Source organism: Salvelinus namaycush, chromosome 4, assembly GCF_016432855.1.
Source record: "Salvelinus namaycush isolate Seneca chromosome 4, SaNama_1.0, whole genome shotgun sequence".
NCBI classification, from domain to species: domain Eukaryota; kingdom Metazoa; phylum Chordata; class Actinopteri; order Salmoniformes; family Salmonidae; genus Salvelinus; species Salvelinus namaycush.
Genome location: NC_052310.1, coordinates 20,172,403 through 20,199,776, shown reverse-complemented (window position 1 = coordinate 20,199,776; position 27,374 = coordinate 20,172,403). Strand labels below are relative to the sequence as shown.

General features: G+C 43.1%; 2 protein-coding genes across 2 annotated transcripts in view; one reads left to right on the top strand and one right to left on the bottom strand.

Moving 5' to 3' along the window:
- The window catches only part of LOC120046291 (breast cancer type 1 susceptibility protein homolog), a 41,798-nt gene extending 34,745 nt beyond the window's left edge, over nt 1–7,053 (top strand). Inside the window, exons 18-20 of the mRNA XM_038991379.1 lie at nt 4,284–4,357; nt 5,622–5,682; nt 6,637–7,053. Of these exons, the coding sequence (XP_038847307.1) occupies nt 4,284–4,357; nt 5,622–5,682; nt 6,637–6,731 (230 nt within the window). The 3' untranslated portion in view covers nt 6,732–7,053. The remainder of the gene's footprint in view (nt 1–4,283; nt 4,358–5,621; nt 5,683–6,636) is intronic.
- An 18,278-nt stretch (nt 7,054–25,331) lies between these two features.
- Nucleotides 25,332–27,374, bottom strand: part of LOC120045516 (rho-related GTP-binding protein RhoN-like) — a 50,516-nt gene continuing 48,473 nt past the window's right edge. The window contains exon 5 of the mRNA XM_038990419.1: nt 25,332–26,239. Within this exon, the coding sequence (XP_038846347.1) occupies nt 25,985–26,239 (255 nt within the window). The 3' untranslated portion in view covers nt 25,332–25,984. The remainder of the gene's footprint in view (nt 26,240–27,374) is intronic.

The following is a 27,374-nucleotide window of genomic DNA, read 5'->3' as shown; positions in this document are numbered from 1 at the left end:
GAGCGTGTAAAAAGTGTTCCAATCTTCTCACCGTATGATCATACCCAGAGGTCACCTCGGGTTTAGGTTGGTTTTGCGACGGTGTAGTCATTCATTGGCCAAGGGAACCGTGGAATAATTTTAGAGGAAGGAATACAGTCTGGTACCTAGCTGTTTTTGGACGTTGAAACTTACCAATGGCAATGTGTAGCCTGTGTCCGAAACACCCTAGTCTTGTCCATTTTGTTCAGCTCCAATGCTTTGACCATGTTCGATCCTCTGTCAGTGGTCATACATACTTGACGTGACTCTTTCAAGCCCCGGGATGAAAGTGCCTCCCTCAGCCCAGCTGCAATTATGCCTCCGGTGTGGTCGTCTGGGGAAATAAGAGGTCTGAAGGCATTCGCTTTGCAGCTTACAGTTGTCGTCAATGTTGAATCGTGAGGCTAATGTATGGCTCTGTGGTCCGGCTTGACCATAAGTCGGCAGTGGTAGAGAAGAGTGCAGCGTTACGGGTTTTGTTGGCAACTCTGCCCCGACATTCTGTGTAGAGTTCTGGCAGACGTGTTGTTGAAGTATTTACGGCTCGGCATCTCATATCTTGGGTCTAGAGTTCGAATCAACTTTCTGAAACTGTCTTTCTCCACAGTTTGAATTGGTTCCATGTCGCTATGTGATACGTAATTGCACTCGTTATCTCATTCCACTTCTTGCTCTTTTTGTCATAGGGAATGCCACTAACGAATGATGCCTTGAGTGATAGCTGAGTGCGGGTCTTGCTTGAAGATGTCTTGGGAATTGTGCTGGGGGTTTGTTGCACGCATTCTGGTAGATTCTTCACATTCGTGCACATGCAGGGTTTTCAGGTGGTGAAAAAGATTGCTGGTGTTTCCACCTTTTGGCTAGTGCGTCGACACAATTTACACAGTACTGTTTGTTGGTCGAGGTCAGATATAAAGCTAAACCAGTTCCAAACGGCAGAGTAGGCCCCCTTTTTTTGAACCAATTATTCGTCGTCCTGCAAATCAACCTCAATAGCGTTATTTTCCTTGTCAGTCATTCTCGATGCTTGATTTTCGGGCACTTTTGCTAACGAAAGGAGTTTACTTCACAAGATTTCCGCTTACTCTGCAGTTGCGCATGCTTGTTTGTTGACTTTGATTGGCAGGCAGATTGCGTGTAATGTCCATGCTTCTAGTTTTTTTTCTTTGCTAAAAAAAAAAAGGCTATGTTTTTAGGAGAAGAAACTCGACTGAAATTAACAAAACAAAAACGCTTTATTTCATACATGTATTAATTTATCAATCAAATGTATTTATAAAGCCCTTTTTATATCAGCCGATGTCACAAAGTGCTATACAGAAACCCAGCCTAAAACACCAAACAGCAAGCAATGCAGATGTAAAAGCACGATATGGCAAAATCCATATCAACATCATACCGCCAACACCTACGTCGGAGAGAAATGACGTGGTCTTCATGGACAGGTTCTATGTTACCAACCTATTGACACATATGGTAAGGGTCTCCTTAATAGTCCTGTAATGAATCCATGCTCTAAATTGTTTTTGGGGATGTGGAAGATGGGGGAGAGGAGGTAAGGAGGAAATTAAGTCCGGTGACTTGGTGAAAAAAGGAGTTGATACCTATCCATGACGAGGTATAGCGGCCTTCTCGTTCGACTGTTACTTAATTAAGATGATCAGGGCCTCAAGCCAACTTTTTAATGTAGAGAGAATGTTCGCTAAGTGCATGGTTAGACCATGTGTCGATACTGATAGGATTGAAAGAAAAGCAGTGCCGCTCTTGGATCAGCTTTCATTCAAATTAACATTAGAATTATTCCACAATACTTAAAATTAGAATTATTCCACAATACTGACGAGGGATCAGCTCTGAGCGATATTACCACCTATGGCTGCAAACAGTAGCGGTGCATGGGTAAAATCACTGGAGAATCCAAGCCAGGAAAAAAAGCTATATTACAACCCACGTGTTGTGATAATTGTGTTTGCTCTCTAACCTGTTAATTCATATGCCTCGACACTATGATACATAGACCGAGACAGTAGGACGATACAGTGGCAGAATAAATTCAACCACACCTTTTTGTTTCATCACAAAACCGGAGAGCAAAATCTGTACAGTGAAGTTCACGAAACATATTGCATGTAACAAACAGTTAAATGACCTACAGCATGGTCAAGCAAGTTCATGTTTCAAACTACTAAACAGCTATTGATTTAGAACCTCAAGAGTTACCACAAAGAAAACATGCGCCGCCTCCACTATTCCAGCACCATTTCAACTTTAACATCCATCTAATCACCTATATATAAAATAAAATAAAGTTGAAAAAACATGTTAACTTGTAGAGAAACGCCAATACCATCTTCCACTCATGTTGCCTAAACGGTCTATGACTCTGTCATGATACAGTACACTGTTTAGTTTTTGTTGTCCTAGGCTACCTGGATAAAATGCCAGCCCAGCTAGCTACAAAAGTAGGGTGGGTGGGCGTATACCACAAACGCCTAGCAACCCGAAGGTTGCTAGTTCGAATCTAATAATGGATAATTTTAGCTAATTAGCAACTTTTGAACTACTATCTACTTTTTTGCTACTTTTATGTTTTCCAAATTCGTAACATGCGCTATATATACAGAAGTATGTGGACACCTCTTCAAATTAGTAGATTCAGCTATTTCAGCCACACCCGTTGCTGACAGGTGTATAAAATTGAGCAAACAGCCATGCAATCTCCATAGACAAACATTGGCAGTAGAATGGCCTTAAGAAAGAGCTCAGTGATTTTCAACGTGGCATTGTCATAGGATGCCATCTTTCCAATGTGTCAGTTCGTTAAATTTCTGCCCTGCTAGAGCTTCCCCGGTCAACTGTAAGTGCTGTTATTGTGAAGTGGAAACATCTAGGAGCAACAACTTTTCAGCCACGAAGTGATAGGCCATACAAGCTCACAGAACAGGACCGCCGAGTGCTGAGCGTCTAAAGATCCTCTGTCCTCAGTTGCAACACTCACTACTGAGTTCTGGAAGGCAACATCAGCACAAGAACTGTTCATCGGGAGCTTCATGAAATGCGTTTCCATGGCTGAGCAGTCGCAAACAAGCCTAAGATCACCATGCGCAATGCCAAGCGTCGGCTGGAGTGGTGTGAAGCTCGCCACAATTGGACTTTAAAGCAGTGGAAACGCGATCTCTGGAGTGATCAATGACGCTTCTGGCAGTCCAACTGACAAATCTGGGTTTGGCGGATGCCGTAAGAACGCTACTTGCCCCAATGCATAGTACCAACTGTAAAGTTTGGTGGGGGAGGAATAATGGTCTGCGGCTGTTTTTCATGGTTCGGGCTAATCCCCTTAGTTCCAGTGATGCTACAGCATACAATGACATTCTAGACGATTCTGTGCTCCCAACTTTGTGGCAACAATTTGGGGAAGGTCCTTACCCATTTCAGCATGTCAATGCCCCTGTGCACAAAGCAAGGTCCATACAGAAATGGTTTGTTGAGAACGGTGTGAAGAACTTGACTGGCCTGCACAGAGCCCTGACTTCCACCCAATCAAACACCTTTGGGATGAATTGGAACGCCGACTACGAGCCAGGCCTAATCGCCCAACATCAGTGCCCGACCTCACTAATTCTCTCGTGGCTGAATGCTGCAGGGACTTGCTTCCAATGTTCCAACATCTAGTGGAAAGCCTTCCCAGAAGAATGGAGGCTGTTATAGCAGCAAGGGGGGGGGGGGGCAACTCTATATTAATGCCCATGATTTTGTAATGAGATGTTCGACGAGCAGGTGTCCACATACTTTTGGTCATGTAGTGTGTGTGTGTATATAGTAAGTTTTGCAAATTCATAACATATTGTAATTCGTAGCTTATTATACAAAATGGGTGATAGACATCCACAAATTAATATATACCATACGTATCATACAAAATGGAGGGTCACCGAATAATACGCAATGCTCTGAGACCAAGTTGCACTGTCTGACAGATAGCCTAAACATCTTGATTCTAAGTTTTACCAGAGATGTTCTGTGAATAAAGTGATGCAGTGGGGCAATAAAAAGCATCTGACGATGCCCTTTGGCTGCCCTACGAGTTGCCCTTTGGCTGCCCTACGAGTTGCCCTTTGGCTGCCCTACGAGTTGTCTGGATCACTCGTAGACGTGCAAAGGTTTTCAAGAGTCACGTTATTAATGAAGGCTCTGGGAAACTCACTGACCTCTGTCTCTTAATCAGGATGTATGTCTTTCTCGCTCTCTCCCTTTTTCTCCAGGTCAGATGGAGTGGATGGTGGAGCTTTGCGGCGCAACGGTGGTCCAAGAGCCTCTTCTCTTCACTGGTGAACTGGTGAGAATGTCTGTCTGACCTTGAAAATGTTATGTTATTTGTCACATGCGCCGAATACTACCGTGACATGCTTACTTACGAGCCTTTCCCAACGATGCATCAGGCTAGATAATAATGAGAGTAAAATAAAGAACGGACTAGCAGCAGCATATGATGAGAATGAAAGTGTGTGTGTGGGGGGGGATACAGAGTGTGTACAGTGAGCTCCCAAATTATAGGGATAGTGACACATTTTTTTGTTGTTGTTTTGGCTCTGTGCTCTAGCACTTTGGATTTGAAATTATACGACTATGAAATTACAGCACTTTGTACACAGTCCCCCCCATTTTAGGGGACCAGAAGTATTGGGAGAAATTGTATGCGTATTAAAGTAGTCTAAAGTTAAGTGAGTTAGACGCACAAATATCATACCCCCCCCCCCATTTGTGCGTCTAACATTCTCTCATTATTATTACTATTAACGATTCATTCAGGATTATCTGTAATCATGGTAGAATCCACATTAATGTAGAAGTGCTTAGAATCATATTCTATTCTTATTTACAATAAAAGTGACTCCAAAATGACACACTACATTATTTACGATTTCATTTCTATTGGGCACAAAATAATCTGAAACGCAACCAAAACAAATGCATCCAACAAGTTTGTAGAGTCACAAGCTTGATGTAAACATTGCGTGCTAGGAATATGGGACCAAACCCTACATTTTTGACAACGTCAATACACATATAAGTGAATTTCTCCCAATACCTTTGGTCTCCTAAAATGGGGTGGACTATGTACAAAAAGTGCTGTAATTTCTAAACGATATGGATGAAAATACCCTCAAATTAAAGCAGTCTGCACTTTAACCTCAGTCATTGTATCATTTCAAATCCAAAGTGCTGGAGTATAGAGCCAAAACAACAACAAATGTGTCACTGTCCCAATACTTTTGGAGCTTACTATATATAGTATTTCTAAGTATCCCTTAGAGTCAGTGCAAGATGAATGCAGATAGACTTGTAATGCGTGACTTGTAATGCGTCAAGTATCTTGTGTGTGTGTGTGTGTGTGTGTTAACCCTGGAGAAGGGTTACTGTGTCTATCGGCTGTAAATATCACAGTGTGGGCCTTTGTAAGACCTGTGTTGTAACTGCACTGAAAGAACTGAAAGTGGAGAAATACTAAATTAATCTTGTTCTTTACTTGAGTGGATAATTCCGGATACAGTAGTGGGGAAGAGGGGATTATAAATTCTCTTTTTCTTACTTTTTGTCAGAAAACTCGTCAGCTAATAGTGGTACAACCAGGCTCGGACCAATCACCAATAAACTACAAAGGTGAGTCTCACAAGTGGAAACACACTCTTCCACAAACACACACATTCTCACTCGTGCGTGCACACACACACACACACACACACACACACACACACATTCTCTTTCACACACATTTCCAAAAATGTTCTCTCACACACACACACACACACACACATTCTCACACAAACACACACACCGTTAGGCTCCGTTCCGAAAAATGCTGTGATTATGGTGCCATCCCGGGCCAGCGACAGGGCGGTTACATAAGTCATCCACACCCTATCGCCCTGAGGCTGAAGCACCGCACAGGGATAGACCTCTAGTGTGTCAGACAGAGGGAAGGGGAGCTGTGTTTGTGCGTACTATCTGGGGGTCTGAGAAACATGTATACATTTTTTTTTTTTTATGTCCGTTGTAACAAATGGACTAATAAAGCTAAAGAGGGGGAGGGAGGGAGGGGGTGATGAGAGAGGTGGTGCAGCAGCATCCTTATGGGGCACCATTTTAAACATGCTATATTTTGTGAAAAATATCAATTCTGTGCCACAAAATACAATCTCTTTCATTAAAAAGTTACTAACGGCACCACACCCAATACATCCCTCTCCCGGTGGTCTAGTTCGTGTAGTTACATATTTAACGTGGCCTTTCTTACCCAGCGTCCGCAGGCTCTCCCAGGTAACCAAGTTATACCTGCTAGCCCCTCTGCACCATCGATTTCAATCAAACACACAGACATGCACACATTCACGTCGCACCATCTCACACACTACACATATCAGCCCATACACAAGGTAACACAAGGTCACGCTCGCATTGGGAAGAGCAAATGGTGTAAGAAGTCGATCCGCTGCGTGTGATGTCATATCGCTGCGTCTACCTGTTTTAGTTAAATGCACCTGTGGCCATTTTGTTGTTGAGGGTGTTGCCATAGCAACATATACCTCATCATCACTTCCTGTGTGTTCTCCACAGCCCTCCAGAGGATAGCCACGGTCATTACCCGTGGTTGGCTATTTGATACCGTGGCAACCTACACCCTTCAAAGCCTCGGCAACTACAGAACGTAACCTCCAGACCTGGTGTCACATCCAAATCGCTCCGCTGGCCTGGACCCACTCCACTCAGTTCATTGGTGTGATACGCAAATCGTTCCCTGGTCTGGATCCTGTCACTAGAGGCAGTCCCTGGTGTCACGTCCAAGTGGCTCCCTTGTAACCCTCTTTCTTAATACAGTGCCTTCAGAAAGTATTCATACCCATTGACTTATTCCACATTTTGTGTTACTCTCCTATCTTCACACGATACCCTGTTAATGACAGTGAAAACATGTTATAAAGAAAATTGGCAAATTTATTGAAAATTAAATGCATAAATATTTAATTTACATAAGTATTCACACCCCTGAGTCAATGCTTTGTAGAAGCACATTTGTCAGCGATTACAGCTGTAAGTGTCTGGGTAAGTCTGTAAGAGCTTTCCACGGCCCATTATTCTTTTCAAAATTCTTCAAGTTCTATCAAGTTGGTTGTTGATCGTTGCTAAACAACCATTTTCAGGTCTTGCCATAGTTTTTCAAGTAGATTTAAGTCAAAACTAACTCAGCCACTCGGGAACATTCAATGTCTTCTTGGTAAGCAACACCAGTGTAGATTTGGCCTTGTGATTTAGGTTATTGTCCTGATGGAAGGTGAATTAATCTTCCAGTGTCTGGTGAAAAGCAGACAGAACCAGGTTTTCCTCTAGGATTTTGCCTGTGCTTCACTCCATTCCCTTTCTTTTTTATCCTGAAAAACTCCCCAGTCCTCAATTATTACAAACATATCTATAACATGACGCAGTCACCACTATCCTTGAAAATATGGAGAATTGTACTCAGTATTGTGTTGTATTGGATTTGCCCCAAACGCAACACTTTGTTTTCAAGACAAAAAGTGAATTGCTTTGGCAATTTTTTTGCAGTATTTAGTGGCTTAGTGCAAACAGGATGCATGTTTTGGAATATTTTTTTGTGCATGCTTTCTCTTTACTCTGTCAATTAGTTTAGTATTGTAGAGTAACTACATTGTTGTTGATCCATCCTCAGTTTTCTCCCAACACAGCCATTAAACTCTTAACGGTTTTAAAGTCACAATTGGCCTCATGGTGAAATACCTGAGCGGTTTCCTTCCTCTCCGGCAACTGCGTTAGGAAGGATGCCTGTATCTTTGTAGTGACTGGGTGTACAGATGCACCACAGCAATAGGTACCCTTTTGCGAGGCATTGGAAAACCTCCCTGGTCTTTGTGGTTGAATCTGTTTGAAATTCACTGCCCGACTGAGGGACCTTACAGATAATTGTGTGGGGCACAGAGATGAGGTAGTCATGAAAAATATCCTGCTAAACACTATTGCACACTGAGTGAACCCATGCAACTTATTATGGGAACTTATTTAGCCTTGACTCTAGACATTTCTCCTTTAAATTTGTAATTCATTTGTCAAATTTATGGGGGTATTGTGTGTAAGCCAGTGACATCTCAATTTAATCCATTTTAAATTCAGGCTGTAACACAATTTTTTTTGGGGGAAAAGGTTGTGAATACTTTCTGAAACCACTGTATGCCTAAGAGACAATCCATGATCAACCAGTTCAAAAGATTACTGCACTTTACCCCATCCCCCTGAAGTTGTCTTGTTTTTGTCACCATGACTACATCCTTTAAAATAGTTGTTATGCAGTCGCTTTGTGTTATAACTAAACTCTGTGTGATGTACATAAATGTAATGTTCTCTTACTTAAAACGACTCGCATGGAAACAAATGATATATTTTTGTACCCTGTGAGAATGAGAAACCAATGACCTGAAGAGAGCCAGAGGCTGGTGTTTTGTTCTATATGCACGCATGCGCACGTGTCCGTACAAACACACACACACAGGGAAAGCCAACAGGAATCTTAATAGGGTGGCGCAACATTGTCGTCTTTTGCCTCCGTTCTCCCTCCCCCTCTGTTTCCTCCGAAAACCCTGGCATACCCTGAAAACAACAACGAAAAAGGGGACGCTTGTGGGGCTCACAGGCCTGTTACGAAACGTTCTCCAGTATTTGACATTATACACTAACTGTGCTTCCGGCCAGAGCATCTCTCTCAGTGAATCAGTAGCATATTGCAAGAGGGGGCCAAGCACAAAACTGTTCTATGGGGTAGGAAAAAATACCTTTGTTTGAGGCCCGGGAGCTCAAACTGGCTTAAAACCTTTTATCAGACACACTTGTTGTTTTGCGCCAGCGTCATTTGAGTGTTTTTCTTTTCAGAAAAACCTATTAGTATTTATTTACCTTGACTTCCCGGTACGCCGTTCTCTTCTCTCAAGGTCTCATGCATTTTAATGTTGAAGCTTTTTACCCCTGGTTCATTAAAGCCCACTATGTGTATCCTACAAGGCTTTCAGACCCCTGTTCACTAGATATCCTAAACAAGACCAGCGCGGAGAGAGGGGGCGTGGGGGGGAGCAGGAATATGCTCTGCCAGTAGCAAGCGTTCTACTGAATTATTGAACAGGCGACATGTGGGAATAGAAAGGAAGATAGCGAGGGTAGAGGTGGAGAGGACCACAAGCACATTAAGGGGGCCACGGATGGCCCTCGTCCATAAATTGAGAGCCTGTTGCAATTCTGTGACTGTAAGTAACTTAGCGTGACTAGGGTAGCCTGACATTTGTTTGAGACCTGAAGACTTGAGTTAGCTCCCTGAGCTGATGCCTAGGTTTTGCTCAACAGGCTAACACAGTCTTGTGGCGGGCAGGTTATCCGGGTTGCATACCTGGTTGGTCACATAAGCTTGGGAGGTTGTTCCTGATAGACAAAGTTGGTGGTGTCCTAAATATTGTGCTATGAAAGACTTTGTAGCACACTAGCACGGTTAGCGGCATGTGGTAAAGTTGCAATGTAAAACCCTAAGGGGACTGTTCCATCCAAACTCATTTGTATGTATCCAGGGTATTAAATATCAAAATATCGGACATTTTTTAAATTTTATCCCCTTTTCTCCCCAATTTTCGTGGTATCCAATCGCTAGTAATTACTATCTTGTCTCATCGCTACAACTCCCGTACGGGCTCGGGAGAGACGAAGGTCGAAAGCCACGCGTCCTCCGAAGCACAACCCAACCAAGCCGCACTGCTTCTTAACACAGCGCGCCTCCAACCCGGAAGCCAGCCGCACCAATGTGTCGGAGGAAACACCGTGCACCTGGCCCCCTTGGTTAGCGCGCACTGCGCCCGGCCCGCCACAGGAGTCGCTGGAGCGCGATGAGACAAGGATATCCCTACCCTCCCTAACCCGGACGACGCTAGCCCAATTGTGCGTCGCCCCACGGACCTCCCGGTCGCGGCCGGCTGCGACAGAGCCTGGGCGCGAACCCAGAGACTCTGGTGGCGCAACTAGCACTGCGATGCAGTGCCCTAGACCACTACGCCACCCGGGAGGCCCAAATATCGGACAATTTAACCGATAATGAATAAAACATTTTTTTTTTTTAGTTCTATAATAATTTAAAAAACTCTAACACATTTGGGTACTAACCTCAATGGTAGCGGGAAGGGACAAATTTTTCTCTGATTTTAGCTGTCATACTGTAAGTTCACCCTCCAATAGAATGGATAGAAATAATGAATTTGAACTTAAACATTTATTTTTTTCGCTCTCAAGGCGCCATATGCTATGGATGCATCAGGTCAATGAGAATCTTAATAGTTGGAATCCATGCTTCGGGAACAAAGGACAGTTGTGTGGCGTGTTGTAATGGAGCACCGTTCCTGCTGTGAGAGACAGAAGGCCTCATGTCTGTCTTGACTATAATTGGACCCCAAAGGGTGACAATATCTCTTTAACGATCATATATGGAAAAAGCACCGTCTAAATAATGTATTGAAACCAGCCAAATGTATGCAAGACAAAAAACATTGATATGCTTAATGCTATACCATATGTTTGGCAATGTTTATATGTCTATTGGTCTGCTATCACAAGATTCAGCGAGAGCATGTGACAGGGGGACCAAGATGGAAAGTTAGTCCTGATTCCCAGTTATAAGCTTGTAATAATATCACTATATAGGGTTGTACTTTTATGGTAGACCGCACTGAAGGAAGAGTGACGCCTCAAGGACGTCTCTCCCCTCTTCACGGAGTCCTACCCTGTAGACCGCAGCCTACTCCAGGTAGAAGTTGGGGTATAAATATCGACAGAGACTTTGCCTGAGCTCCTGGAAGTGTTTCGCCTGCCGCTGGTTTATTGATTGGCGATGCCCACAGGGCCTGCTATACTACTTTATGGTCTGCTGTTTTATACATTATCGCCTGCTGAGGGAATCTGGAAAGGTTTCCATCAAGAAGTCGTGAATTAGACGGGATGATATTATGCATGTATGCACACGCATGCATTGTTTTAAATTGAGTCTTATGCACATATACGCTATATATACAAAAGTATGTGGACACCCCTTCAAATTAGTAGATTCGGCTATTTCAGCCACACCCATTGTTGACAGGTGTATACAATTGAGCACGCAGCCATGCAATCTCCATAGACAAACGTTGGCAGTAGAATGTCCTTACTGGGGCCTCCCGGGTGGCGGAGCGGTCTAAGGCACTGCATCGCAGTCCTTGAGGCGTCACTACAGACCTTTGTTCAATCCCAGGCTGTGTCACAGTCGGCCGTGACCGGGAGACCCATGAGGCGGAGCACAATGGCCCAGCGTCGTCCGCGTTAGGGTAGGGTTTGGCCGGCTGGGATTTCCTTGTCCCATCGCGCTCTAGTGACTCCTTGTGGCGGGCCGGGCGCCTGCAAGCTGACTTCGGTCGCCAGCTGGAAGGTGTTTCCTCCGACACATTGGTGTGTCAAGAAGCAGTGCGGCTTGGCATTGTCGTGTTCTAGAGGAAGTATTGCTCTCGACCTTCGCCTCTACCGTGTCTGTAAGGGAGTTGCAGCGATGGGACAAGACTGTAACTACCAATTGGGGAGAAAAACAGGTAAAAGTAAAAAATAAAAACGTGGCACCGTCATAGGATGCCACCTTTCCAACAAGTCAGTTCGTCAAATTTCTGCCTTGCTAGCGCTGCCCCGGTTAACTGTAAGTGCTGTTATTGTGGAAACTTTTAGGAGCAACAACGGCTCAGCCGCAAAGGGGTAGGCCACAAAAGCTCACAGAACAGGCCGCGGCGTGCTGAAGCACCGACGCGTAATAATTGTCTCCTCGGTTGCAACACTCACTAGTCGGGAGCTGTTAGTCGGGAGCTTCATGAAATGGGTTTCCATGGCCGAGCAGCCGCACACAAGCTAAGATCACTATGCGTAATGCCAAGCATCTGCTGGACCGGTGTAAAGCTCGACACCATTGGACTCTGGAGCAGTGGAAATGCGTTCTCTCGAGTGATCAATCACGCTTCACCATCTGGCAGTCTGACGGACGAATCTGGGTTTGGCGGATGCCAGAAGAACGCTACCTGCCCGAGTGCATAGGGCCAACTGTAAAGTTTGGTGGAAGGGGAATAATGGTCTGGGGCTGTTTTTCATTGTTCGGGCTAGACCCCTTAGTTGTAGTGAAGGGAAATCTTAATGCTACAGCATAAAATGATATTCTAGACAATTGTGTGCTTCCAACTTTGTGGCAACAGTTTGGGGAAGGCTCTTTCCTGTTTCAGCATGACAAAGCCTCCGTGCACAAAGTGAGGTCCATACAGAAATGGTTTGTCGAGATTGGTGTGGAAGAACTTGACTGGCCTGCACAGAGCAAGTCTCTGCAGCAATGTTCCAACATCGAGTGGAAAGCCTTCCCAGAAGAGTGGAGGTTGTTATAGCAGCAAAGGGAGGACCGACTCCATATTAATGCCTATGGTTTTGGAATGAGACGCTCGACGTGCAGGTGTCTACATTCTTTTGGCCGTGTAGTATATATGTCTTTGAGCATTTCATATATAAATGTAATATGTTGATTTGATTGCGTTTTGTTGCGTCACCATGAAGTCGGTCAAATGTTCTTGGCTAATGTCTAATATTGTCTGGTCTGATACCCGAAGTCCTCGAGTCCAAGTCCTTAGCGTCCGAGTCCTTTACATTACATTACCGTTCTCCTAGCAGCGGGATATTATGCTTGTATTTGGTTAGTAGAGACTCTACTGAGTATTTCCCACCCCACTTTAGCTGAGAAAGGTATAACAGTTCTCTACATGCCAATATGTTTCCCATGTACAGTCTATTAGTGTATTGCATTTGGGGCTATTGAGGGGGCGAAGAACGACTTGGTGCTGGAAGTTCCAAGTCATGAAAATCAAGTTCTAGACTCAAGTTGCCAAATACAAAACATTCTTAACCCCCCTTTTGGAACATCTACAATTTCATAATTATTCATAAACCTTCAGTTTAAAGAATGAAGTGCACGCTTCGGACATACCATTGACGACCAAGAATAGCTGTGAGAATTCAGCTGAAAGCACTCTGAAATCTTGCATTCAAAACAAACCAAAATGCCAGTGTCCTCATTACAACGCTCCGTCTCCAACTTGAACAAGGCGGTTGTTGACTCCATCATGGCCGAAAAATAGAAGAAAAAAAATTGTCACACTTCTGACTTGCGGGCCTTTCAAATGCCAGATGTGCACTTTGGTGTGACGGAGCCCTGAATGCTGTTTTCAGCATTTCCCCCAAAGTCACAGAGAAACATTGGAGTATGGATTCAGCTTAACTCTTTGACAATAGCATGCATTTTATTGGAGACAAGAAGAAAAAACACTGACTTAGGCCTCAGCTCTTTCAGTACTTGTCTCAATGTGACATTGTTTCTCTGTCCCAAACACTGCACATAGCCATCAGCTGAGTTATTGCACTGTTTTACGAGAGTGATTTTTAAGGACCAAACAACAATGGACATATTCAAATGGTTCAATAGACAATGGCCAATGTGCATAAAGATGTCGGAATTCAAACATAGTATGATGTCATTGTTTTAGCCATAGAAATAAAATGAACAGAACAGGCGTGGAACCTCTAACCCTGTCAATTTGACTGGTATACTCATGGGTCCACTCGCAATGGCTGCCTGATATTGTGACGCACTCATTTCCATGGTGATGTAGAATGTTCATTGAAATTGTTACCTGATGTAGTTCATTCAATGGAATGTGTTTTTGTAATGCCTATTTGAGTTGAATCAACAAATCACAGCACATATTGATGTGTACATGTCCTGCTTTGCTCCTATGCAAGTATACCCAATGGCTGCCAGTCCACCCATTATGCAATCATTGACTTGAATGGGGCATCCCATTCTATTCATTCTGTTTCTATGGCTTTAGCACTATCTACTGAGTTTTTAAATTGGGATCAACATGGTTCAATGCACCAATATATCGGCAATATGTACTTTTTTTTTCTTCAAATTGGCAACATCTTGGAGATAAAATTAGGATGATGTATACTGTACTAATGCTGATACAAAAAAAGATTAATGGAGAGCAATGTATAGTACAGCGAACTTAGCCAACAAGGCATTTGTTGTAAGTGTATGGGGACCACCATACTTCTTGCGCCTCGTGGAGCAGCGCAGAGCTGTCGGGAAGGCAGTTTGTGCTTATACAGGACCTGCCGCCCCCCACCTAACATCAACCAATCAGTGTGGAGCTATACGTAGGTATATTGAGCCATCCGCATTGTTATAAAATGTGGGAGGTGCACAGCGGTGCAGTAAAGAGTTGCCCATCTCTGGTCTAAGCCAGATGGTTAACTGGGCCAAAAAACCTGTCTTCTCCAGCAGGTGGCGTTTTCCTTACCTTTGCACACCAAGCAAGGCGTTTTTGCATGGAGGTCAAGAGTTTGAATGGCTTATTTGCTTTATTATGTTTATTTGATCTAATAAAGTTTCGTAATGCTAAGGTTGTTACGAGTGTACTGATATAAGTAGGACACGTGACATCCCGACAACTTTGAGAAAAAAACACTTATCACAGTTGTCGCGAGGTGGTGAAGCATATTCATGACATGAGGAAAGTAGAATAGCATCTCTCGCCATTGAATACAGTCAATTGACGTCAACACCACACGATTATTCAAAAAAGTATTAAAATAACGAGATGTATCTACCAATCCAAAGAGAGGAAAGGGCGTAAGCTTGACAGCCCGCCTTTCCACTCTGTGGACAAGAAATCGCATTTTTAGGGTGGAAACATAGGTGTCTCGTCATTATATCCAAAACTCTGATCTAAAGCATGGGTCCGAGCAGATTGTCGGGGGCCGGAACTTAGTTATGATAATCTGTACACTGCAAATTGACCAACTATGCCCAAAAATGGATTTGTTCTTTTCAGAAACAGTCATGTCTCAATGTAATAAAGGTCTGAAATGATCACGTTTCTTTTTTTTATTCAGGGGAATACTTGGAACAGATTTCCTACATGAAACTCATTTTTAGCTGAATTCCTGGTGATTTTTGTCTTTTTTATCCAAAACATTCGGTTGGGCCAAAAGAAATCACTCGCAGGACGGTTTTGGCCCACATGCCACCTGTTGCCGACCCCTGGTCTAAAGTCTGCGTGAAGGAAAGGACATTGTCGACACAAGTTCAGTTTTTATAAATGCCAACTCTTGCGGGGAAAAATGGCGCATGCACATTTTGAGGTATATTTTGTACGTATGCACGGTATATATGGTGTCATTTTTGAGTCTGCTTTTCTCCTCGTTTAACACCTGATTTACTTAATAAAAGGCACATCTCAATAGGTTCAGGTATGTCATGACATAGCACAGGTGGGGGGAGGGGGCTTTCCTCTTTTGTTCTCTATTTCTCTACTGCTCCTCAAGTAAGGGGTGAGGCTGATGACATCACGGATTCCCATCAGATGAATTTCTTGAATGCCCTACTCGAAGTTTGCAGTTGTGTAAAAAAAAAACTGTTTTGCTCAACTTTTATTTTTTTATTCTTTAGTGTGTGTACTGTAGCTAGTCTTGAATGATGGGGCAAAATGTTGATTTCTGCCTAAATAGACATACCCAAATGTAATTATTTTTCATGAGATGATCATAAACAATAACTGGTAATGTTGCAGAGTTTCGAAAGGTCTGGAACTCACCTGTCTTGTAAAAATATAACAAATTGCTGAGGTGTACTCACTTTTGAGGACACAAGCTCAAGCGCATAGTACAAGTATTATGAAAATTTGAAAAATCACAGTGGGGCAATAGTGCTTGAAATGACTGAAATGCTTTCTAAATATAGTAACAATCAAATTATAAACAACATAACATTTAGCCTTTCTTATAACTCTAAAATAAATGTGATCAAACTTAGTAACAGTACAATATTTCCTGTAACTGACAAATACCTTACTCCTAAACGTCCACTGAGCGGTGCAGACCCACGATTCAATTGTGTGCAGATTCATTACAACTTCAGCGTTAAGCACAAAGTGACTTCCTCCTGTCTGTGACCAAGAGAAAGTGGACATGTTTCAATTCTATGAAATTATTTAGTATTTCGTTTTTTTATGTTGTGACATCTAAATACGGCTGAGAATGTCACAGCGCGATGAAATGACAACTGTTGGATTCGCTAGACTGTCACCTTTCCGCTGAAAATGTGGTAGCGGAGAGCAGACAAATGGGACTTTCTGACACTATAAGGCACGGAAGCCTAAGATGTTCACAGGGCGCTTTGTAAAACAAAATGTCAATCGGAACCAGTCCACAACCGCTTAAAGTCCCCCATATAGGGCTTAACATCTAAGAGGCTCTAGACAATGTTACAGAATTTACGGGCAGTCCAGCATATTTAGGTTGGGGGAAAAGTTGATGCAAAATATTGTTGAATTCAAAAGTTCAGCTGAAAGGTCCACAACAATTTGCAATAGTTTGAGTTTCTGTAAGATAAAAACAGTCTTTTGCCAAATTACATAAATTACTGCAAAAAAATGAAAACATTCTTTCAACACAGTAAATAGACCAGCTTATGTAAAATAATTGACTGTATGGGTAGGCTACAGTATTTCTAAGTAAAAGTAGCATAACATCGTAAACCTATTTAATCTCAGAGCCTATACCAAGGCAGGATATAGAAACACTATAATCTATAAACAACATATTGACAAACAATTCATCCTTTCCATAGAAGTGTGGGCTGTAGCCTTCTTTTTAAATTGTTTCCAATATAAAATCAATCTTACAGAATGTGCGGACATGCACTCGCTACAGGCAGCATTCATGTTTAGTTTGTTTTGATATTTTCCAGTGTCTTTTTCAATCGGCCCACACCTCTACAGAAATGTGATCAAATATGACATTGCTCCTTCTTTTACAAGCTGTGCTTGGCCTAATTCCAATCGTGCCAAATTATATAGCAAATAAAGGGCGTTATTGACACCATAAAAGGTGAACGGAGGGTGTATTTCCGGGCATGAGTTTTAATGCTGTTCACCACGTGCACAGTTTTACTACAGGTCTGATTTATGAGGGGAAACATGGGTATGCATGGCGTGCGGAAGTTTATATTTCTCAATATTTTTAGACCTATTATTTTCAGAAATGGAGCACGCAGATATTTAATGTGAAATGTACGCGGAGGTCATGAGCCCTATGGGCCCGGGTCAAAAGTAGGGCAATATATAGGGAATAGGGTGTCATTTGGGACGAAACCATTGTCTTGTTAATAGCTCTACATAAAGAGCGTTGTAACCTAGTGATCAGACATTTTGTACCAAACAATTAAGTGTGCATTGAACAAAATCATTCAGCTGACATGTGGAAAGAAAGGTGGACAGATTGTTGAAATATTGATGTGGAGGGAATGGTAGGAAGCGCTAAGCGCCTGGACTGCAGGCTAGGTTACATCCCTTTGTGAATGATGCTGCTGCTGTTGAAATGTATTACAAGGGAAATTAGCTCTAAACAGTCTGTGAGGCCATCTGGCATGACTGCTTGTGTGTGAGATTTGTATGTACTATATACCAGGGCCACAACTTTGGTTTTAGAAGTGATGTGTGTAGGGGAGACTCCAAACAGCCTACCTGACCCCCTCAGAGGCGTCCGCATGGTCCTAAAGCACACCGTTGCCCCGTTTTGTATCACATTCCAATGATAAAACTGGGAGGGACAAAAATTATATTTCAGAGTGTGGGGAGGACATGTCCCCAGTGAAAGTTGCGACCCTGCTATATACTCTGCAGGTGCTTGTAGCATGTTTTAACGCATGATTGTATGTGTGTAGGGGAGATGAGACATCATAGACTGGTTGCCTTGATTAGCATGACCAAATCAAATTTATTTATATAGCCCTTCTTACATCAGCTGATATCTCAAAGTGCTGTACAGAAACCCAGCCTAAAACCCCAAATATTAAGCAATGCAGGTGTAGAAGCACGACCAGGCTGAAACCTGAAGACAACTTGTTTGCCACCTGGGTGAACAGTTAGCCACTTAGCCTATCAAGGATGACTGTCTTTGATGTGATTTGAATCTGTGCTTTACTGTGCACCTAGGCCCTACTTACTGGTATATCTGGAGCAAATGTTGTTTTCCCAAAAATTATATTTTGCAGCAGTGTGAACAGATATCAGGTTCATTTTGTTCAGTATTTTTGTTGGTGAATGACAGCCTCAGTCACTACAGTGTGCTGTTTCATGGTTCAGTTCCTATTTAAAAATAACTACACCCGCTGCCAGGGAAGCTCAAATTAAGATATTCATGGAGAGTTCTTCACATAAATATTTTCTCTCTCCAGGTAGGTTTCCATCTAATTGGTGACAGATTTTCATGCGAATATTCAAAAATATGCATAATGAAAATATGCGCTATTTCCCACCAGTGGTGTTTTTCCACCAAACAGACGTGGTACGGATAAAAAGCAGTGTGTGATGAGGTAGTGCACACAATACATTTTTCACTTAAGTTTCCATGTACCGAAGAAAAATCTCAAGTTCAATGTGTTGCCATCACATTTTCACTGATAGCTTTGTCACAAAAACTGTTGCGTTACATAGCAAATGTGCCTACTCTGCTCTTGGTACGTGCACTCTAGCCAACAGCTGGCAGATACAATGCAGGTAGGCTTGTCTATATGATGAGATTATTATGGATAAGAGCGATTAATATTATTTGCCAAACAGCAGTCAAGCATCATGTCACCAGAATAAGACTCACGATATTTATTGGAAAGGAGCAGCAAGCTCATCACCTTGCACTCTCACCACCCTGTGAAGTTCACAAGTTATTTCAGCTGTAGCCTGATAAACTGCACGGTTTCCTGAGTTGTAGTGGGAGGACAGCACACCAACCATATCATCGACTGACTCCCAAGTTTACTTAGATAAGATGGTTATTATATCAATATTTGCTCATTAAGGTGTTTCTACCGCCATTTGTCGCGTAATTAACTTTATCGACACAAACATCCCACCATGTCGAACTAACAAATTATCTGTCGGCATTTATTAAATTGTACCGAAACTCCCTGTTTCCATCACAGCTGTCGTGATTGGTTTTTATATGGTATGACTTTACTCACATAAAAACTGTGAATGGAAACGTGGTTACTGTAGGTAGGCCTGTGGTATTTAAGTGCTTTCTGTGTCTGGGATGTTCATATGAGGATGTGTGTCTGCATGTGTGTGTATACAATCAATCTTGCAGAATTCATGGACAAGCACTCGCTGTAGGCAGCATGCATGTTTAGCTTGGAAAAAATCACTGCAAAATATAAAAACATTCTGCACACAACTTTACAGAAATGTGATCAAATATGCTATTGCTCTTTCTTTTACATATTGCCGTGGCCTAATTCCAATAGTGCCAAATTATACCGCAAATAAAGGGCGTTATTTTCACCATGAAAGGTGAAAGGAGAGCGTTTTCCGGGCGGAGTTTTAATGCTGTTCACCTGTGGACAGTTTTATTACAGGTCTGATTTATAATGGGAAACATGCTTATGTATGGCGTGTGCCAGGTTTATAAAGGTCAATATTTTTTTGACTTACCTATCCCTTTCAGAAATGGCGCAGGTAGATATTTAGTGTGAAATTTACGCAAAGGTTATAAATGAAGCTTCTGAGCCCTACGGGCCCGTGTCAAAAGTAGGGCACTGTATAGGGAATATGGTGTCATTTGGGAAGAAGCCATCCGCTTGCTAATGGCTCTACACAAAGGAGCTTTGTAACCTAGCAATCACACATTTGTACCAAGCAAAAGTGGGCATTAGAAAAAAAATCATTCATCTGACATACGGATCAGTGTGGAAAGAAATGTGTACCGATTGTTAAAATATGGATGTGGAGGGAATGGTATGGTATGGAGCGCAAAGCCTGGACTGCAGGCTAGGCAGCATCCCTTTGTGAATGATGCTGCTGCTGTTGAAATATATCACAGGGGAAATTAGCACTAAGCAATCTGTGAGGCCATCTGGCGTGATGCTTGTGTGTTAGATTTGTGTGTATTACGTAGTATGTGTGCTGGTAGAATGTTTTTATGTATGCATGTATGTGTGTAGATGAGACGTCATAGACTGGTTGGCTTGATCACCATGACCAGGCTGAGACCTGAAGACAGCTTGTTTGCCACCTGGGTGAACAGTTAGCCACTTAGCCTAGCAAGTAGGATGGCTGTCTTTCAGGTGATTTGAATCTAATGTTATTTACCATGCATCTAGGCCATACTTAGTGGTATATCTGCAGCAGATGTTGTTTTCCCAAAAATGCAATTCTTCAGCAATGCAAACAGATACTGTATCGACACTGAACAAAAATATAAAATAATAATTCAAAATTCAAATGGACAATTCACTCTGATCTTTGTCTGTTATTCACTCTGTTGTTTGGCTTTGCCTAACCTTATACACTGAACAAAAATATATACACAACATGTAAAGTGTTGGTCCCATGTTTCATGACCTGAAATAAAAGATCCCAGAAAATGTCCATATGCACAAAAAGCTTATTTCTCTCAAATTCTGTGCATAAATTTGTTTACATCCCTGTTAGTGAGAATTTCTCCTTTGCAAATATAATCTATCCACCTGACAGGTGTGGCATATCAAGAAGCTGATTAAACAGCATGATCATTACACAGGTGCACCTTGTGCTGGGGACAATAAAAGGCCACTCTAAAATGTGCCGTTTTGTCACAACACAATGCCACAAGTTTTGAGGGAGCATGCAATTTACAGGTTGACTGCAGGAATGTCCACCAGAGCTGTTGCCAGATAATTTAATGTTATTTTCTCTACCATAAACCGCCTCCAACGTTGTTTTAGAGAATTTGGCAGTACGTCCAACCGGCCTCACAACCACAGACGACGTGTAACCACGACAGCCCAGGCTTCTTCACTGAGTGATCGTCTGAGGAAGGGGAGTGGGGTGCTGAGGAGTATTTTTTTGTATGCAATAAAGCCCTTTTGTGGGGGAAAACTCACCCAGTGGGTGGACCTGGCTCCCAAGTGGATGGGTCTATGCCCTCCCAGGCCCACCCATGGCTGCGCCCCTGCCCAGTCATGTGAAATCCATCGATTAGGGCCTAATGAATGTATTTCAATTGACTGATTACAGTTCATATAAGGAAACTCAGTGAAATTGTTGCATGTTGCATTCATATTTTTGTTCACTATAAGTGATGTCTGGGATGTTCATATGAGGGTGTGTCTGTGTGTGTGTGTGTGTGTCGTCAACATTCCGTAGTCTCACCACTGTGAATAGAGTGCAGCTGTCTGTGATGAGCCGATTGCTCTCTCACGATTACCCCGCTCTCTAGCGGCAGAGGTAACGTTTCAGCAACCGGTAACGTTTCAGCAACATCCCTTACTCACAACCTCACACACACACAGAGACACACAAACTGACTCTCTCACACACAAAGTGAACTCCCTCACACACACACACACACTGCTGCAGTGCAAACATCGCTAATACCTCACAGGAGTCAGAGGCCCCTGTCATCTCCACACACACTCCGTAGTTACATTGTCGGAAACACACTTGTGTGTGTCACCCTGGTGTGTGTGTATATCTGTTTATCACGCTGCGTATGGGTGTGAAAAAGAGTTACCCGTCGGTCCTGGAGCCCTGCGCTGGTTGTCTCGAACTGTTGTGTGGAGAGCAGGAGGAGAGTTCGAGCCCTCGTGGACACAGGCTGCAAATATGTTTTACCTGCTCAATTTTACATGCTGTCTAAATGGGTCATGCATTGTTAATGCCTCACTCTCTCCACAGACATGGCAGCCGTAACCATCGCATTGTCATAATGGCTTGCGTTACTGGAGTAGGATGACGTTACACTGATCTGAAGTCAGTTTTGCTTTGTTCCCCCATAATGGTTAAGGTAAGGCATCGGAGAGGGTGAGCTGATCCTAGATCCGTGCCGAAGGGTAACTTCTGTTTGGAGCGGCGTATTACAAAGCGGTTTTATGGGCTCTTAGCACTGATTTACAGTCAGTTTGACGTTTTCTTCCCTAATGGTTAATGTTAGGCATCGGGGGGTGAGCTGATCCTAGATCTGTACCTAAGGCTAACTTCTATTCCAAAGTTTTATGGCAGCTGACACAATGCAAGCGGGAGACACCATTAAAGATGCAGTAGGGTCTGGTCAGGGAGGACCACTAATCATGCAAGTTTATGGTGGGATTAAAAGGAAAGATGGACCCTCTCTAAATTGTGTGTGTGTGTGTGGAGCTAATGATATAAACTGGAGGCTCTATGGGCCTATGTGTTGTTAACATTTCATATAGTATGTAGGTAGACAATACACCCCTCCCTCCCTCTAGCATCCGACTGTGTGTACGTACACAGACACACCGTCTGGTGCTCAGTCCTGTGGGGCATGTTGACAACAGGTGACATATCATAATGTTTGTGTGTGTGTGAATCTGCTCCAGGGGAGAACTGCTTTGACTTGGTGTGTATATGTGTGTGTGACTGTTTTTTTCCAATGGTAAACAGCCTGAGTAAGACATCTTCATTTATCCACCATCATTGGTTCTGAGTCTCATGTTAATGCTTACAGTATTCTTATGAATGCCTTTTTAATATTTTTTTTTTTTGGCGGATCTCATTGTTATAGTGACATTTGTCAATAAAACTCGTGAATTTAACTTTTTATGTCAAATTGGTTTACATTTTACCTGTAGCCCTGGTTGTCCTGAAAAGAAAACAGTAACACGCTTACTGGCCCAATGTGTGTGCCTCATATAAAAAATGATTTTTTTTGGACAGTGATTCACAGGGTGGAGGTGACGGAGGAGGTAGAACTGAACTGGCCTCGTGGTTTGTGGGTGAGTGTGTCGAAGCTGAGACCAACGAGAGGCACGCTAGAGGTGCGAGCCACAAGGCCCTAACCAAGGTAAGCCGGCCAAAGAGCCGTTTCTAAGCCAGTGAGCAAACGCATCCTAATGAGGGTCACTGACTGGAGGTTGATCCCCCGCACGTTAGACAGAGCTGGCAGGTGATTCATCAAACTCATGCAAACCAGTTGGCCTATGTTACACACATTTCATCCAGGGTGGTGTTCATTTGGGTGCACTGTAGCAAAACATTTCGCAGCGTAAAATGAAAGCAAAGCATTTAGTTAGCATTGCACAAGTTCAGAAACCTTGTTTCACTCAGTTTCTGACCATTTTCTTCCATTTTCTCTCCTAAGCCTGACCCAGATGAGTGCAATGCTGTTGCTGAAGTGACTGGAATTCGGATGGCATTGACCCCAATGACACAATTGTGAACAGACTGGTCCACGCTGTAGGAACACTAGCCGCTTCAGGCGGTTCAAGTAGAGTCACATAGAGGACAAGGAGGAGCAGCAAGGACAAGAGGAGATGGGGTGAGTGTTTGCCTAAACATGGCCACTAGCCTTGGGGTAAAGGAAATGGACAAGACAACAAGGTGAGGGCAGACAGAATGGAAGTTTGTCATCTGAGTGTTTGCTGAAGGCTCAGGCAAAGGGATGATGACTGTGTTAGTCCACACAGTAGCTCTAGGGTGTAGAATTAGATGGTGGAGTTGACTAGTATTGTGTTATTGGAGGTTTTGGAGCTGACTAGTACTGATGAACTAGAACCTACTAGTACTGCGTTAGGGAGTAGAATGTGTTGGAGCTGACTAGTTCTGGGTTGCAGTGGACTGTGTGTTGTAGTTGATTGACTAGCTTTAGGTTATGGAGTAGAATGTAGTCACGAAAACAGAAATATCTTCGCGTCTAAAGCCACTTGCCAAACACTGCGCTCACTCCAATGACAAATACATTAAAAAGGATCAATAAAATACTGTATATGTACAAGTGTGGACCAAAATGGGTTTATTAAAAGCTCTGGTGAAGCTTAGACCGTGATACAAGACCATGGCTTGCAATACCAGAGTAAGTCTCTGTGACTGGAGGCCAACACTGGCCTTGCCTTGGGCGCACCGCGCGACCTCGCACTCCAAGCCGCATGGAGACATCGCGGTGACGCTGTGAACTGTCACTTTGTGAAATGACACTGCTCACAGAGGCGGTAACTTGCTGGGGGGGCTCCGCTGCATGGAGGGAGGGAGAGAGGTGGGAGAAGGATTTAGGAGGAGAAACTATGGTGAGCTGTGAGCACTAGAAAATGTCACAAAAATGTCACACTAGAGGACTCAAGTCTACCGACTAGGCACCAGTCTATATGTGTAGTGTTACGATAGAACAACGGTTTAGATTGAAGCACTAGAACTTAACTGGATGTGCTATACTGTTGTTAGCCTACTTATCAGAACAAGGCTTTTTGACTTCGAGAGTAACTCGACGTTTCAAAGCTGGAATTCTAGTATTTCAGTTCTGGTTGACTGAATCAAATACAAGTAACTGCCAAAATAAAGGAAACACGTGAGTAAATGAAGGATACAACATATATTGAAAGCAAATGCTTCCACACAGGTGTGGTTCCTGAGTTAATTAAGCAATTAACATCCCATCATGCTTAGGGTCATGTACTCTTAAAAAATTGCCAGTTGTCCATTATTTTGGGTACCATGGCTAGAAGAGATCTCAGTGGGTTTGAAAGAGGGGTCTCAAATGAGCATTGTGTGTGTGTCAGTCACCAGATCTCAACCCAATTGAACACTTATAGGAGATTCTGGAGAGGCGCCTGAGACAGTGTTTCCACCACCATCAACAAAAACACAAAATTATGGAATTTCTCATGGAAGAATGGTGTCACATCCCTCCAATAGAGTTCCATACACTTGTAGAATCATTGAAGCTGTTCTGGCAGCTCGTGGTGGCCCAACGGCCTATTAAGGCACTATGTTGGTGTTTCCTTTATTTTGTCAGTTACCTGTGTATCAGCTACTGTGAGAAAAGATAACATTGTCAGTGTTATGTGGTTTATACATGGCTGGCTATGTAGCAATAGCATGTTAAGGCCAACAACTTGAAGTTAACATTGCCTTAATGTTGTGGGTTGGGTATTTTCATGGTACCAAATTTAATTCTTTATCTCACTTATTCAAAACAATGTATGTTTCTGGTCTCTGTCTTTGGATCCTGAGGGAGCTGGATGGATTACAGTCATGTTAACAAATAATAAAACCAGGGTTAAATTCTCTTCATTTAGCAGAGAAAGTTACTTTATTTCAGCATCACACATACAGCAAGACATATAGCAAAAACTGTGTTATAACCATTTTCCTTCTGAGATTTCCCTCAAATATAATTGTTCAAATAAGAAATGTTAATTTTCAGTAACACATCAATGTTATGTGGTGTCAGTGATTTGTTACGTTTTTTTCCCTCCAAAGCACTTGTGGGTTTAGAACATTTGTGTCACGTTGGCCCATTGTTTGTTTTTTGTCGCTCTGGGCACGAAACCTTGGTTTGTTAAGCTTCATCTCGTTGTCTCAGATGGAATAGTAATATAATTCCCCGACATTTAAGTCGGTACAGTTTGTGTGCATGTTTTTGTGCTTCATTTAGTTAAACACTTAAATAGAATGCCATCTCAGGACAGGACACTACAGAATATAAAATAATTCCAGGACAATCTCATTACAATTGGCTCGTCTGAATTTTCCCAACCACTTCATTCTTTTTTCATTACCTCATTCACCCCCATCCCCTCGTATTTTCTCTCTCACTCTATTCCTATAGCCAACAAATCCATGTTTTTGTCCATGTTTCTCCGTTGTTCTTTCTCCACAGGTTGATGGTTTAAAAAGAAAAATCGTCGTCATCGCTGTAATGACCTGCATTCATTAGCAGCGGAAAAAAAAAATTCAACCAATAAATAAAGTACATTTATAATATACATTGTCTCTTTTGTACATCGTTTGGGTCAGTTGGTACAGTCTGGCCAGTCCGACCCCTACATGAGCACACAGCTCTTGGCCCGGTTCTTTCTCATGGCGGGGGGGTGCTCCAGAACCTCAGTCCGGGGCGGTTGCTGGGAGACCCGCTTGAGGCCGCGGCGCGAGCCGCTGCGTTTTAGCTGGGGGCGGTGGAGGCGCGTTACCGAGGTCAGGGTGGTGACGTGGAAGACGTCGCGGACGCTGTTCTCCGAGTACTTGGACGTGCACTCTGTGTAGGCCACGGCGCCGATCTGCCTCGCCAGGGTAGTGCCCTGGAGATGGAGAGAGATGAAGAGTCACGTTAAGAAATTTGAATTTACACTTTTGACAAGGGTGAGAACACAGAGAGTGGTTTATAGGAAGAGAGGGTGAATTAATATGAGGTAGAGAGAGTATGTGCATTCAAACATACAGGGCTTATTTCATGGCTTTTTTTTACGGGTGGCAGGTAGCGGCTAGTGGTTAGAGCGCTGGGCCAATAACCGAAAGGTCGCTGGTACGCCCTTGAGCAAGGCACTTAACCCTAATTTGCCCCAGGGGTGCCGTACTACTATGGCTGACCCTGTAAAACAAAACATCCATTGCACCTATCTGGTATATGTGACAATAAAACATTTCTCATTTATTTTTTTATGGGATTCAATGCCTAGAACGATGCAGATAAAAATCTATGTATGTTCCATACTGCTCATTTGAGTAAATCCCATCTAGTCACATAAACGTGTCGCTCTGGTCTATGCAGACCCTTGTTGCGTTCCAGGTCATCTTTATTACAGATCTCACAGTGTTTCACGTCTCAGGAACTCATTGGTATGATAAAGCGATCTTCTGAGATGTGCTCCACAAAAAAGACCACCTTGAATGGGCCCATTATCTCTGAGAGATGAGTTGGGTCACCGGGTCTCTCTCCCCCCCCCCCCCCCCATTTGGTTACAACGCTAATCAAGTGATGATAACATTTTCATTTGTCACTTAGTATCCAGAGTGACTGCATTCATCTTAAGATAGCTAGGTAGGACAACCACATATCACAGTCATAGTAAGTACATTTGACCTCAATAAAGGAGCCATGAGCAAAGTCAGAAAAAAAAAACGTAAATTGCGAGTGTTAGTTCACGAAAGGCTTCTTGAAGAGGTAAGGTTTCAGATGTTTTCGGAAGATGGGCAGGGACTCTTGTTCTAGCTTCAAGGGGAAATTGGTTTCACCATTGGGGTGCCAGGACAGAGAAGAGCTTGGACTGGGCTGAGTGGGAGCCAAGAGATCAGAGGTGGCAGACCGTTCATGTTTTTACATTTTTTAACTAGGCAAGTCAGTTAAGAACAAATTCTTATTTACAATGATGGCCTACCCCGGCCAAACCCGGACGACGCTGGGCCAATTGTGCGCCGCCCTATGGGACTCCCAAT